Consider the following 13,232-nt stretch of genomic DNA (forward strand, 5'->3'; position numbering starts at 1 on the left):
CAAATTGCTTAACTCATGCTTAAGTATAACACGTTAAGTTAAGCCACTGTTGTCCATTGCACAAAATTGAGTGTTAGGGTTCCATCTTATATCATATATCACGATACCCTAAACTCACTTTTGAATATGAAAATCCTAAATCAAAATTTTTTTTTCTGTATTGTCGAATGCACATACTATCAACCACATTAAATTATAAAATGTAAAATTTGTCCATTGTCTTTCAAAATGACCAAAACATCATATCCATAAACATTGCTATAATAAAAATAAAATTAAAACACTAAAAAAATGTCAGTTTGATGGTTTTCATAAATAACGAGTAATTGTAGGTTCTTATTTTGTAATTATTTTTTTACATACATGTATTGGATGTTTTTTCCATCGTCAATGGCATTTGTACACAAAATTGAGTGTAAAAAGACTGGGAGATGGTTCTATTATAGTTTGCAATTATGAGGACTTACCAGAGTTGCCAATATAAGAGATGACTTCTTTCAAAGAGATAATGTATCTGTTGGGTGATATAAGAATAGTCAAATAAAAGGCATGTCATAATTATAATGCTTATAATAAATTGAATATTCCAATGTGTACTTATAGTCTTTATTTATTTTTAGATAATCAAATAGTAATTATGATCTTTTAACTGTAATATCAATGCTCATCAAATTCCCTAATTTTTTTTTTTACAAAAAAAACGCACTTGTGTATGAGTGCTTCGAAATTTCTAAATAAAATTTAAAGAATATTTTAATTGAGAAAAATAAAATAAAGATATAAAATATAATAATATTGGATGAAGATTTAAAAGGTAAAATTTGAGTAAAATAATCACTTATTATAATTTGAATGTATATAATATATGTAATACGATATATATATATATATATATATGAATAATATTAATTAAAATTAATTCTATAATTAAATAAAATAAATTAATATATTGATATTTTGGGCGGGATACAGCCCAGTTTAAATTCAGTACTTGGACCAGCTGGCAAAATCATAATTCACCTGGGACAGCTGGCGAAATTCTATTCGTATAAATTGTTTGAAGGCCACTATAATTTTGAACTCGCGCAACTCATCTCCACTCTCATTTCTCCTCTGCTCATCAGCCCTAGCCCTGAAACTGTGTTCCCCTCTCAGTTTCTTCTGAGTTAGAAGCGGCATTGCTCGATTGTTCGTGAGGGAAAGAGGCTGAACCAAGATCAGCGGGGAACCCTCGGTATGGAAGATTATCTTCGTGTGGATTTTGATTCTTTTCTAGTTTCATTTTAGGTATGGTGTGTGGTACATTCGATCATTGATTAACTTTTGCTTTGTTATTTTCGTGCAGAAATTTCTCCCTATCATTATCCTCTGCACGTCAGCTTTGGCTCTGAAACTGATTTCCCCTCTCAGTTTCTTCCGAGTTAGAAGCAGCATCGCAACCGTTAGTGTGGGAAACAGGCCGAACCAAAATTAGCAGGGAAGCGTAGGTATGGAAGATTATCTTTGTGTAGAGTTTGGTTCTTTTCTTGTTACATGCTTTGATTATGTAAGTATGGTGTGTGGTATATTCAATTGGTGGTGTAAATGACGAGAGATTCAATTTCAAGGTTTTGGTGGTTTGGGTTTGATCGGGTTCGTCGAAAATGTAGCAGCTTAAAGAGTCGTTGGATTTTCAACTGGCGAGGGATTTTGTCCAGAATTGTTGAAGAGCTGGTGCAAAGGAAGAATATAGAACTAAAACATGTTAAATGAATTTATTTCACTGCCATGAAACCCCAATCTACCTTGATTCTACAACTAATTAGGGAACATAAACAAGGGATGTAGATAAAACTGTTGGGTTTTACCGATCAATCAATTGATGAATAAGATGAGTAAACAAGCACACACACAAAATTGACACAGGAGTTACGTGGTTCGGCCAAATTCCGGCCTACGTCCACGGGAGCGAGGGATTATTATTTGCTGGGAAAAATAAACAGAGAGGAGGAGGAGGATTCCCTCAGCACTCACTCAACTCTCTCTTATCTCTTACTGCACTGCACTCTGCACACTCTGCACTCTGATTTACAACACCACACACACATGTATATATACACACAAGCGGGAGCAAAAAATTCAACAATGGGCGGCCGGAAATGTCAACATTTGCGGCAAAGCAGGTGGAGCCGGAAATGTTGACGGAGCAGGGCAGCCGGCGCCGTAGATATTGAAGGAGAGCAGCAGCCTTCTGTTGACTGGGTATGGATCCATCAATTCTCCCCCTCCATACCCATAGGAGGAGAATAATATGTTAATCTTCAATTGACATCCATCCCAGCTATATCCCTACATAGCTGGAGCTTCTCATAGGTTACTCCCTTTGTTAACATATCTGCCGGATTTTCTTTAGTATGAATTTTGACTAACTTCAACAGTTGTTGTTCCATCACTTCGCGTATCCAGTGATAGCGAATGTCAATGTGTTTTGTTCGGGAATGGTACATTGAATTCTTGCTCAAGTCCAGTGCACTCTGACTATCACAATGTACCTTGTATTCTTCCTGTTTGACACCTAACTCTTGAAGAAACCTCTTTAACCACAACATCTCCTTCCCAGCTTCCGCTGCGGCAATATATTCTGCTTCTGTTGTGGATAGGGCAACACACTTTTGCAATTTTGACTGCCATGATACAGCTCCCCCTGCAAAGGTGAACAAAAAACCTGATGTGGACTTTCTTCCATCAAGATCACCAGCCATGTCTGCATCAGTGTAACCCTCCAAGATTGGTTCAGCTTCCCCGAAACATAAGCACAATCCCGATGTACCTTTCAAGTACTTGAGAACCCATTTCACAGCTTCCCAATGGTCTTTCCCTGGATTGGAAAGAAACCTGCTCACAACACCTACAGCGTGGGCAATGTCTGGTCTCGTACATACCATTGCGTACATCAAGCTTCCAACTGCTGATGAGTATGGGACTATTGACATTTCTTCCCTTGATGAGTGAGACAACTTCTTGCTTAGCTTGAAATGATTAGCCAGTGGAGTATTTACTGGCTTGGCACTTTCCATGTTGAACTTTTTAATTACCCGTTCAATATACTTCTCCTGTGATAACCATAGCTTTCTGGCTTTCCTGTCGCGACTGATCCTGATGCCTAGGATCTGCTGAGCTGGGCCTAAGTCCTTCATTTCAAAAGATTTAGACAACTCCATCTTTAGCTTGTTGATCTTTCTTGTATCCTGACCAATGATCAACATATCATCAACATAGAGTAGTAGGATGACAAGATTACCATCAGGAAATATCTGAACATATGCACACTGATCTGCTGCAGTCCTCTTGTATCCGTGACTCACCATGAAAGAATCAAATTTTCTATACCACTGTCTCGGTGCTTGCTTAAGACCGTAGAGACTTTTCTTCAACCTGCAGACTTGATGTTCTTTCCCTGGAACTTCAAATCCTTCTGGTTGCTCCATGTAGATGTCTTCTTCCAAGTCACCATGTAAGAAGGCTGTCTTCACATCCATTTGTTCAAGCTCTAGATTCATCTTGGCTACTAATCCGAGTATGACTCGAATTGTTGTCATTTTCACTACTGGCGAAAATATCTCGTCAAAGTCAACACCTTTCTTCTGTTCGAAACCTTTGACGACCAATCTGGCTTTATGCGTCACAATTTTTCCACTGCCATCTTTCTTAAGCTTGAACACCCATTTGTTCCTTAGTGCTCTCTTCCCTTTGGGAAGTCTTACCAGCTCATACGTTTGATTCTTATGTAAAGAATTCACCTCTGCTTTCATAGCTTCTATCCATTTGGCTTTGTCGGTATGAGATTGGACCTCTTGGAAACTTTCTGGCTCCCCCTCATCAGTGAGTAAAAGATATTCTGATTCTGGATATCTTCTCGACGGAATCAGAATACGACCTCTTTCAGATCTTCTGGGCTCAGCTTCTTCTGGAGGAGGATATACCTCATCATCTGACTGCTGTGATGATTCTGCAATTTCTGGTGAAGGGGGTTGTTGCTCCCCCTGCTCAACACCTTCTACATCTGTTTCCAAAGGATCATCCTGCAATTCTCCATGGTTTGTGGGAGAATATGATAGTGTAGGATCTGTTACAATGACAGGAGCACCGTAACTAGGCTGGTTAGACTTTGTTTGTGGTTCAAAGTCCTCAAACACCTGGTTTTCATGGAAAACCACATCTCTCGATTTGATGACCTGCTTCCTCTCTGGATCCCATAATCTGTAGCCGAATTCACCATCTCCATAGCCAATAAAGATACATGGAATGGACTTCGCGTCGAGCTTTTGCCTCTGCTCATTAGATATATATGCAAAAGCTTTGCACCCAAACACTCTTAGATGAGTGTAAGAAACTTTTCTTCTGGTCCATTCTTTCTCTGGAATTCCAAAGTTAAGTGGTGCTGACGGTGATCTGTTAATAAGGTAACATGCGGCACGAACAGCTTCCCCCCAGAATGGCTTAGGTAATTTAGCCATACTGAGCATGCTTCTAACTCTTTCCATAATGGTCCGATTCATTCTCTCAGCTACACCATTATGTTGTGGGGTACGTGGGACCGTCTTTTCATGCCTAATACCACGTTCAGTACAGTATGCTTTGAACTCGTTGGAAGTATATTCGCCTCCATTGTCTGTCCGGAGGCACTTCAATTTCTTCCCTGTTTGCCTCTCCACCATAGCATGAAATTCCTTGAAATATTTAAAAACCTGGTCCTTTGTTTTCAGAAAATATACCCACACTTTCTTTGAAGCGTCGTCAATAAAGGTAACAAAATACCTATTGCCGCCGATTGATTCTACTTCAATGGGTCCGCATACATCAGAATGTACCAAACTCAATGGCTTTGACCTTCTCTTCATAGAGGAACTAAATGAAACTCTATGCTGTTTCCCAAATAAGCAGTGATCACATGGGTTTAAGGCAATACCTTTTGTGATTTTTATAAATGCCTTCTTCGCCAGTGTAAGGAGTCCTTTTTCTCCTACGTGTCCGAGTCTCTTGTGCCATAGGTTTGGTGATGCTTCATCTTCCACTGCATTGATGGCATCAGTACAAATCTTCACCTGCGTTTTGTACAATGTGCAGCAAATGCGTCCTCGTGCTATTGTCAAATTACCTTTTGATAATTTCCAAGTACCTTTCCCGAAGTAGCTTTCATAACCCTGTTTATCAAGGGCTGCCCCAGAAATAAGGTTTAGCCGAAGGTCTGGGACATGTCGCACATCCTTTAATGTTATGGTGCAACCAATATTGGTTACAATCTGCACATCTCCGATTCCCACGATCTGAGAAGAACTAGTGTTCCCCATCTTTACTGTACCAAAATCTCCAGATTTATACATCGTGAAGAATTCTTTGTGAGGAGTGGCATGGTAGGAGGCTGCTGTGTCTACCACCCATTCAGTGTCGTGGTTCCCAATATGACAGCATGCATCTTCATCAATAGAGAAAACTGATATATCTTGAGTTAAGGTGACCGAGTTCTCACCTTCCTCCTTCTTTTGTTGCTGGTGGCTTTGACCATGATCCCGTCGAAATTTTCGACAATCTTTCTTCATATGGCCTTCAATGCCACAATAGTAGCACGAGATTTTCCCTCTCTGCCAACTTTTACCATCATTGAATCTGCTGCGATCCTGGGATCTTCCTCTAGATTTGCTTCTGCCTCTACCTCTACCTCGACTTCTGGTACTGGTACTTTCTTGAGGTCGGCCTCTGGTTTCAGTAACAAAGGCCTGTGACTGTTCTGCACCTGTTTCTTTTCTCCTGGCTTCTTCGTTGAATAAAGCATCTTTTACCATCGCCATGGTAAGTTTGCCGTCAGGAGCTGAATTGCTGAGAGTGATGACCAATGTCTCCCAGCTATCTGGTAAGGAGCTAAGAAGCAACAATGCTTCTGCTTCATCGCCAAGATCCATCTTTACTGATGAAAGCTGATTTACTAAATTTTGGAACTCACTAGTATGTTCAGCTATAGAGGTCCCGCCTTTTAACTTCAGATTAACAAGCCGTCTCATTAACATGGCTTTGTTGCGGGCAGTCTTGGCCTGGTACATGTTTTCCAGCTTCTCCCAAAGGCTATAAGCATCAGTCTCTTGTGCGACATGATGATATACCTTGTGGTCAATCCATTGTCTGATTTGACCAATGGTCTTTCTATTCATTCTTCTCCAATCGTCATCTTTGATGGAATCTGGTTTCATACCTTTATAATCCAAAGGGTCTGCCAGATCCTTACAATTAAGGAGATCCTCCATCCGAGACCTCCACAGAGTGTAATTGGAGGCTGTGAGCTTGATCATAGTACCCGAGTCTGATTCCTCCATTGATTTTAAGCACTAACTTGCTTGTACAGAAAAATTGGGGCAGAATCTCAAGAAACCGAATATACGGTTGCGTCCGGAACGGTCAAAAACCCTGGAAATGACTTAAGTTGTTCGAAAAACGGACCTGAAATGGCCTTGAAAGGCCTGGTCAAACTTTGGTCAAAATTGGTCAACGGGTGCTGACGTGGCGTTTGACCGGTTGCTGACTGGGCGTTGACGCGGCCGCTGACGTGGACGCTGACGCGGCGTCTGGGAGAGGGTTGGAGGCGGGTCGGATCTCGAGCACGGATCCGGGTCGCGGTCGTGGATCCGGGTCGCGGTTCACTGTGCCGGGTTACGGGTCGGGCACGCGGGTCGGATCTCGCCAATCGGGCGAGGAAGACGCGTGCAGGCGCGTGTCGCCGTCCCGAAGTCTTCGCCGGCGCGTGGGGGCGCGTGGGGCTTACCCTGGTGTCCGTTTGAGGCTTGGTTTACACCGTTGGAATCGTCTCGAGCTGAATTGCACAATGGAAGGCTCAATTTGGGATTTTGAGCAACTTCAAAAACTGGGAGAAAATAGAATTTCTCCTCTGTTCACCTCTGTTTGGTGAACTCCGGCGTACCTGGACGCTCTGATACCACTTTGTTGGGTTTTACCGATCAATCAATTGATGAATAAGATGAGTAAACAAGCACACACACAAAATTGACACAGGAGTTACGTGGTTCGGCCAAATTCCGGCCTACGTCCACGGGAGCGAGGGATTATTATTTGCTGGGAAAAATAAACAGAGAGGAGGAGGAGGATTCCCTCAGCACTCACTCAACTCTCTCTTATCTCTTACTGCACTGCACTCTGCACACTCTGCACTCTGATTTACAACACCACACACACATGTATATATACACACAAGCGGGAGCAAAAAATTCAACAATGGGCGGCCGGAAATGTCAACATTTGCGGCAAAGCAGGTGGAGCCGGAAATGTTGACGGAGCAGGGCAGCCGGCGCCGTAGATATTGAAGGAGAGCAGCAGCCTTCTGTTGACTGGGTATGGATCCATCAAAAACTTAGCGATCTGTAAGATGAATTTGGAGAACGCCTACTGTGGAGTACATCAATTGGCAACGTGAATTAATAATCGTGTTGTGAAATCTGTCAAGGCAGGCAGTATTCAGGCATGGTTATTTTGGAAACTCCTCCTTCCCACCCTGACTTCATTTGTGAACATCTCCCAACCATCACCACAATCACATATTTCCAAAAAACCCTTCTCTGATGCAAACCCCACATCCACTTGCCCGCAACGCCTATAAGTTATGGAATGTTTTCAATCCCCGAGCTCCCAACCCAACCTTTTGATAGAGGATGAAACCAACGCCTAAAAATACCCAGATGGAATGTCCTTTGCATCCGAGACTCAGAGTTGCCCAGACAGTCTCTTTGCTACTTCCCAAGCCCCAAAGGAGCTGCCCTGCAATGCCTAGTTGAAAGCCTGCTTCTTCCATCCAACAAGTCTTCTTTCAAATCTGTCCATAATACTAGCCTTGCACCATTAATCCCTTGAAAGAAACCCAAAAAAAGCAGGGGAAAAACCATTTAGCGTTTCATTGATGAAGATAGAAAACCAAGAAGAAGACACAGAAAATGATCTGATGGATCCACTCTTATCATACTTGTCACATTTAGCCCTGTTTGAAACTTTTTAAAAAATAATTATTTTTTCAGGAAAGTACTTTTTAAAAAGTACTTAAAGTAGTGTTTGGTTTATACTTAAATAAGTATCTATTTCAAAAAGTGCCTTTCTAAACTACTTTTTTAAAAAAGGAAATTAAGTATTTTTTCAAAAATTAATTTTTTACTTATTTGACAAAGTACTTATAATAAGTAATTTTAGACTACTTTTAGATGTGTACTTTTTCTAGATAGTACATTTCTATAAGTTGTTGTAAATGATCCCTTAGAATATAAAATAAAAACCTAGAAAATGTGGTTGTAGGCCTTCTCTATGTTCATTTTGTATTATTGAAAAAAAGTTGAAAATTTTGTGGAACTATTTAAAAGTATACGTATATGACTATGTGAACAGTTGTGGAGTTTGTAGATGCATATTATGGATCAAACATTACTGAATTTGTTCTGCAGCATTTTCCTTTTTTCTTTGAACAAAAATATTAATTTCAAATGAAAAATTTTGCAATTTTCCAAGAAGAAAATCCTAGTCCAATGATAGGATTTCCTTAATTTTGTGAAATTGTTTAAAGTATGCCCTTATGATCATGAGATTTGCCGTGAAGTTATTTATATCCTTAGGCTTTTGTTTACAAATCAGTAATTATTTCAAGTTATTTTTGTACTTTATTATTTTGTATGTAAGGTTAGCCTCTTACCTATTGGTTGGTTCCATTGATGATCTAAATCTTTGAGTATAAATATAGCACACATTTCCAAACAATCATGCATAAAATTAAATAGATTCATCTAGGAATAGTCATCAATTGGAGTGACCTGATCACCTTTTATAAATCTAACCAAGAAAACAAGCACAAAAGACTAAAACAGCTTGAGGTATATAGTGGAGGAGGATTCATCATGTTTTGCTCTTTTACATTTAAATTTATTGTCTAAATTGGATTGATTTTTTGTGACTTTGATCCATTTGAATTTGACATGCAGAAAACATTGCTGGCCAAGAGGATGCGTACCAAGAGGTTGCCTACTAAGTTGCTACCTAAAAAATTGAAGGTGAAGCAGTATATTCATCCATATTCACCTTCAGTTCTTTAGGTAGCGTCTTGGTAAGCAACCTTCACAAAGCACACTTTTTTCTATACCATTTTCAACATCTCCTCGAGAGACCTCCTCACAAATTCCAGAGTGTGAGCAAAAGCAACCATGTCTTTGAAAAATCATGACTACACAGAAACAGGTCTACTTTGTATGTTTGGAACATAAAATAAGAAATCCTAGCAAATGTCGTTGTATGTCTTCTCTACATTCATTTTGTATTATGAAAAAGTTTAAAATTTTGTTAAATTATTTGAATATTATGAAAAAAAGTTGAAAATTCTTTGAAATTGTTTAAAGTAGACATATATGATCATGAGATTTGCTGCGCAGTTTGTAGACCCTTATTATGGATCAAACTGAGTAGCCATATCACCTTATAAAAATAATCAAGAAAACAAACACGAGCAGCTAAAACAATTGAGGTGAATAGTGAAGGAGGAATCATCATGCTTTACCCTTTTACATTTAACTTTATTGTTTAAATTGGATTACTTTTTCGTGGCTCTTGATCTAATTTGAATTTGAAGTTGCAGGAAATATTGGCAACCAAGAGGATGCCTACCAAGAGACCGTTTGAAGAATCGAAGGTGAATGTGGGTGAATATTCTACTCTACTCGCTAAGAAACTGAGAACACATTTCAACCCCAATTCATCGTAAGACCCTATCTACTCTTTTGCTTTTTCCTTTTCTTTTTCTTTTTATTATTTGTTGGGGTACAGTTGGACTGATGTTTTATTTAGTCCAATTTTATATCTTGTCACGATCTTAATTATTTATTTCATTTATTAATTTCTTTTGTCATTTTAGTTATTAGAGGGAATAAATTTGTATCGTGGCATTGATAATTGCAATTTTACATCATATTTGTAATTTTGTGTTTATGTGTGATCACCTAAGCTTATGCTGATGGATGATGTATTAAACTTTGAGATTCCAACTACAAAAAACGTTAAAAGAACAAAATGTAAGAGTTTTATTTATTTGAATGTAGTTGCAAAACATTATGAAGCATAAAGGACATCGACTTTTAGAAATGGAATCAACTATAGCCACATACCCCTTATGGGTTGAGTTGACTTATCATTTGTTTGTTTTTCCCATGCAGGAGTTCGAGATTAAGGGAATATTTATTTGCACTAAATAGATTCTATTTAGAGAGTCGCTCTTAATTGGTTCATTGTTAAGTGAAGTAGTTATATTTTGTTGCTCCTCTTAATACCCTTTGAATGGCTCTCTTTCTTAGCGATGGTTTGCTGCGGCTTTCATTGAGAACAATGTTGTTTGTAATTATCGCATCTCACCTTGATTGTAATTTCTCATACGATTAGAGATGGTGAACTTAATTTATTGTGTTCTCCCAAAAAAAACTATTCTAAATTTATTGTAATTATAGATTATGATATTTGTTCTATACTTTTTTAGCTATACTGTTCTATGATGTATAAATTTGTTCTTTATTTTTCAGATTTGTATGTTCCATTTTTTTTTATATTCCTTTTCTAGTTATTAGATATTAAAGGTTCACTTGGATCAAGGATTTTGTTTGATGAAAGGGAAGGATCTCTCTATATTCAATATGTAAAAAACCTTTTCTATACTTGGAAACTAATCTTCAATGGATGTGCTCCTTATATATTATGAATTGTTGATAGCAATAGCAAAGCAGCAGTAACAACAGAGTGCAGTAGCCTGAGCCTGCAACAGTTTGTTAGTAACAACAGCAGCAAAACAGTTAGCAACAGCAGGCTAATTTAGTTGTTGTTATAGTTTAGTTATTAAGTTAAGATTTCTGTTATAATCTTCTTGTATATATATTCTCTCTTGTAAACTCTTATTGAATTGTAATGCAATAGAAATATTTTCACAAATCTTGATATGGTATCAGAGCAATTTTAGAGCATTTTTCTCAAGCCTCTCAAATGGCCGATGCTTCAATTTCATCCTTTTCTTCTTCATCATCGACCATTGATGATTTTATCAATCTGTATTGTCTCAACAATTCAGATCATCCAAGTGATGTGCTTGTTTCTCATGTTTTAATTGGAGACAATTATCATGCATGGAGTCGATCGATGCTTACTTCTTTGAATGCAAAGAATAAAATAGCTTTCATTGATGGATCTCTTCCTCAACCACCGACTTTTGATTCTCTTCGCTATCCATGGAGCTGATGTAATAGCATTGGTATCGCATGGCTTCTTAATTCAATATCTAAAGAAATTATAGCTAGTGTCATCTATGCAACCATAGCTCGTGCAATTTGGTTGGATCTTCGTGATCGTTTCTCTTGCAGCAGTGGTTCTCGAATTTTTCAACTCAAGAAAGCTATCTTAGATTTATCTTGAGGCCAATTTTCTATTACTTAATATTATACTCAATTGAAGGGTTATTGGGATGAACTTCAAAGCTATCGTCCTTCTCCTTTCTATTCTTGTGTTCCTGCTTGTTCTTGTGGTGCCATACAATCTGTTATGGATTTTCAACATTATGATCATGTTTTACAATTTCTAATGGGATTAAATGAATCCTATAGTCACATACGGGGTCAAATTCTTTTACTTGTTCCTCTTTAGCTGATTGACAAAGTATTTTCTCTTTTGCTTCAAGAAGAGAGTCAACGACAGATTATAAAGTTGCATATGCTCGTTTTCACTTAGTTGCAATGATTAGTTCTTCTGTTCCAGCATCTTCCACACGTAGAAACACAAAGACTTTTGTTAAGAAAGATTGTTTTGTCCGTTCGCATTGTGGTATAATTGGTCATACTGTGGAAAAATGTTATTGGCTGCATGACTTTCCTCCAAGTTATGAATTTACTAAGGCCAAATTTATAGCACCAAGTTTAGCCAACAGTGTTTCTATTGAAACTACATCTGATTCTCCATCATTGCCTTTACTCAAGAGGAATGTCAGCAATTGTTAGCCCTCATTCAACCACTAGTTTCGTCAACCTCAGCAGTCACTGGTGCTTCTTTAATTCCAACACACATGACATGTATTCTCTCTCATCATTCTTGTTCTTCTTTTTCATCCTAGTCACAAGCTTTTGCTTCGCTTAAGGGTAACTCTCCTTCCACTTCATGGATCATTGATACCGGGGCTACAGACCACATGGTTAACACGGTTACTTTCTTTTCCTCCATTACATCCATTGTTTCGAGTTTTGTTTTGCTTCCTAACGGTATTCAAGCACTTGTTACTCATATTGGTAACATTGTACTTTTTGATCCTTTAGTTTTAAAGAATGTTTTGTGTGCTCCTTTTACATTCAATCTTATCCCTGCTAGTAAATTGATTTCATATTTTTCTTGTTCTTTCATTTTTCTTTTTTCTTTTTGTTTTATACAAGATTTGCAGCAATGGAGGACGATTGGCTTGGGGAAACTGGTTAACAGTCTTTATCATATGATGTCGCCTTTAGGTTAACGGTCTTTTGCTTCAACTTTATCTTCCTCTTTTCACAAGTTTGATTCTCGAGCTCGAAAGTGTGTGTTTCTTGGTTATCCTTTTGCTATCAAAGGTTATCGATTATTTGATCTTCACTCATGAAATTTTTATTTCACGTGATGTTACTTTTCATGAAAAACAATTTCCTTTTTCTTCTCTTCTTCCAAATTTTCTCACATCTACTTCTGGTTTTCTTTCTTCATCTTTAGTTCTTCCACATCTTTTTTATGATATTTCTTTTTCTTTTCCATCAAACACCATGGTCTCTCATTCAAACACTTTGGATTCTCCACATAATTCTGTTTCTAATCATTCTCATGTTAAAATTTCTAATCCTCGTCGTCATGCTACTCATATTCATCATCCTCCATCATATCCACGTGATTATCATTGTAATCTGGCCAATGTTGCACACCCCAGCAAATCTATACTTCATTGCTCTCGGCCTTCTTCAGGTAAGCCCTATGATCTTAGTTCAGTTCTTTCGTATACTTCCCTATCTCCTTCCTATAACTCTTTTGTTCTTAATGTTTCTTCCACTAAGGAACCAGAGTTCTATCATGAAGCCGTTAAGTGCTACGACTATTGAGATTAAGGCTTTTAAAGAAAATAATACATGGACTATCACTGCCTTGCCTCCCACACATCATCCCATTGGCTGTAAATG

The 13,232-nt window shown here is 38.2% G+C and overlaps 1 protein-coding gene across 1 annotated transcript in view; it reads left to right on the top strand.

Annotated features, from left to right (window-relative positions):
- The first annotated feature begins 1,077 nt into the window (after positions 1-1,077).
- The window catches only part of LOC131146575 (probable protein phosphatase 2C 55), a 30,222-nt gene continuing 18,067 nt past the window's right edge, over positions 1,078-13,232 (top strand). The window contains exons 1-4 of the mRNA XM_058096245.1: positions 1,078-1,234; positions 1,346-1,487; positions 9,003-9,255; positions 9,650-9,771. Coding sequence (XP_057952228.1) covers positions 9,238-9,255; positions 9,650-9,771 — 140 coding nt within the window. The 5' untranslated portion in view covers positions 1,078-1,234; positions 1,346-1,487; positions 9,003-9,237. The remainder of the gene's footprint in view (positions 1,235-1,345; positions 1,488-9,002; positions 9,256-9,649; positions 9,772-13,232) is intronic.

This window comes from Malania oleifera, chromosome 13 (genome assembly GCF_029873635.1).
Source record: "Malania oleifera isolate guangnan ecotype guangnan chromosome 13, ASM2987363v1, whole genome shotgun sequence".
In the NCBI taxonomy this organism is placed as follows: Eukaryota; Viridiplantae; Streptophyta; class Magnoliopsida; order Santalales; family Ximeniaceae; genus Malania; species Malania oleifera.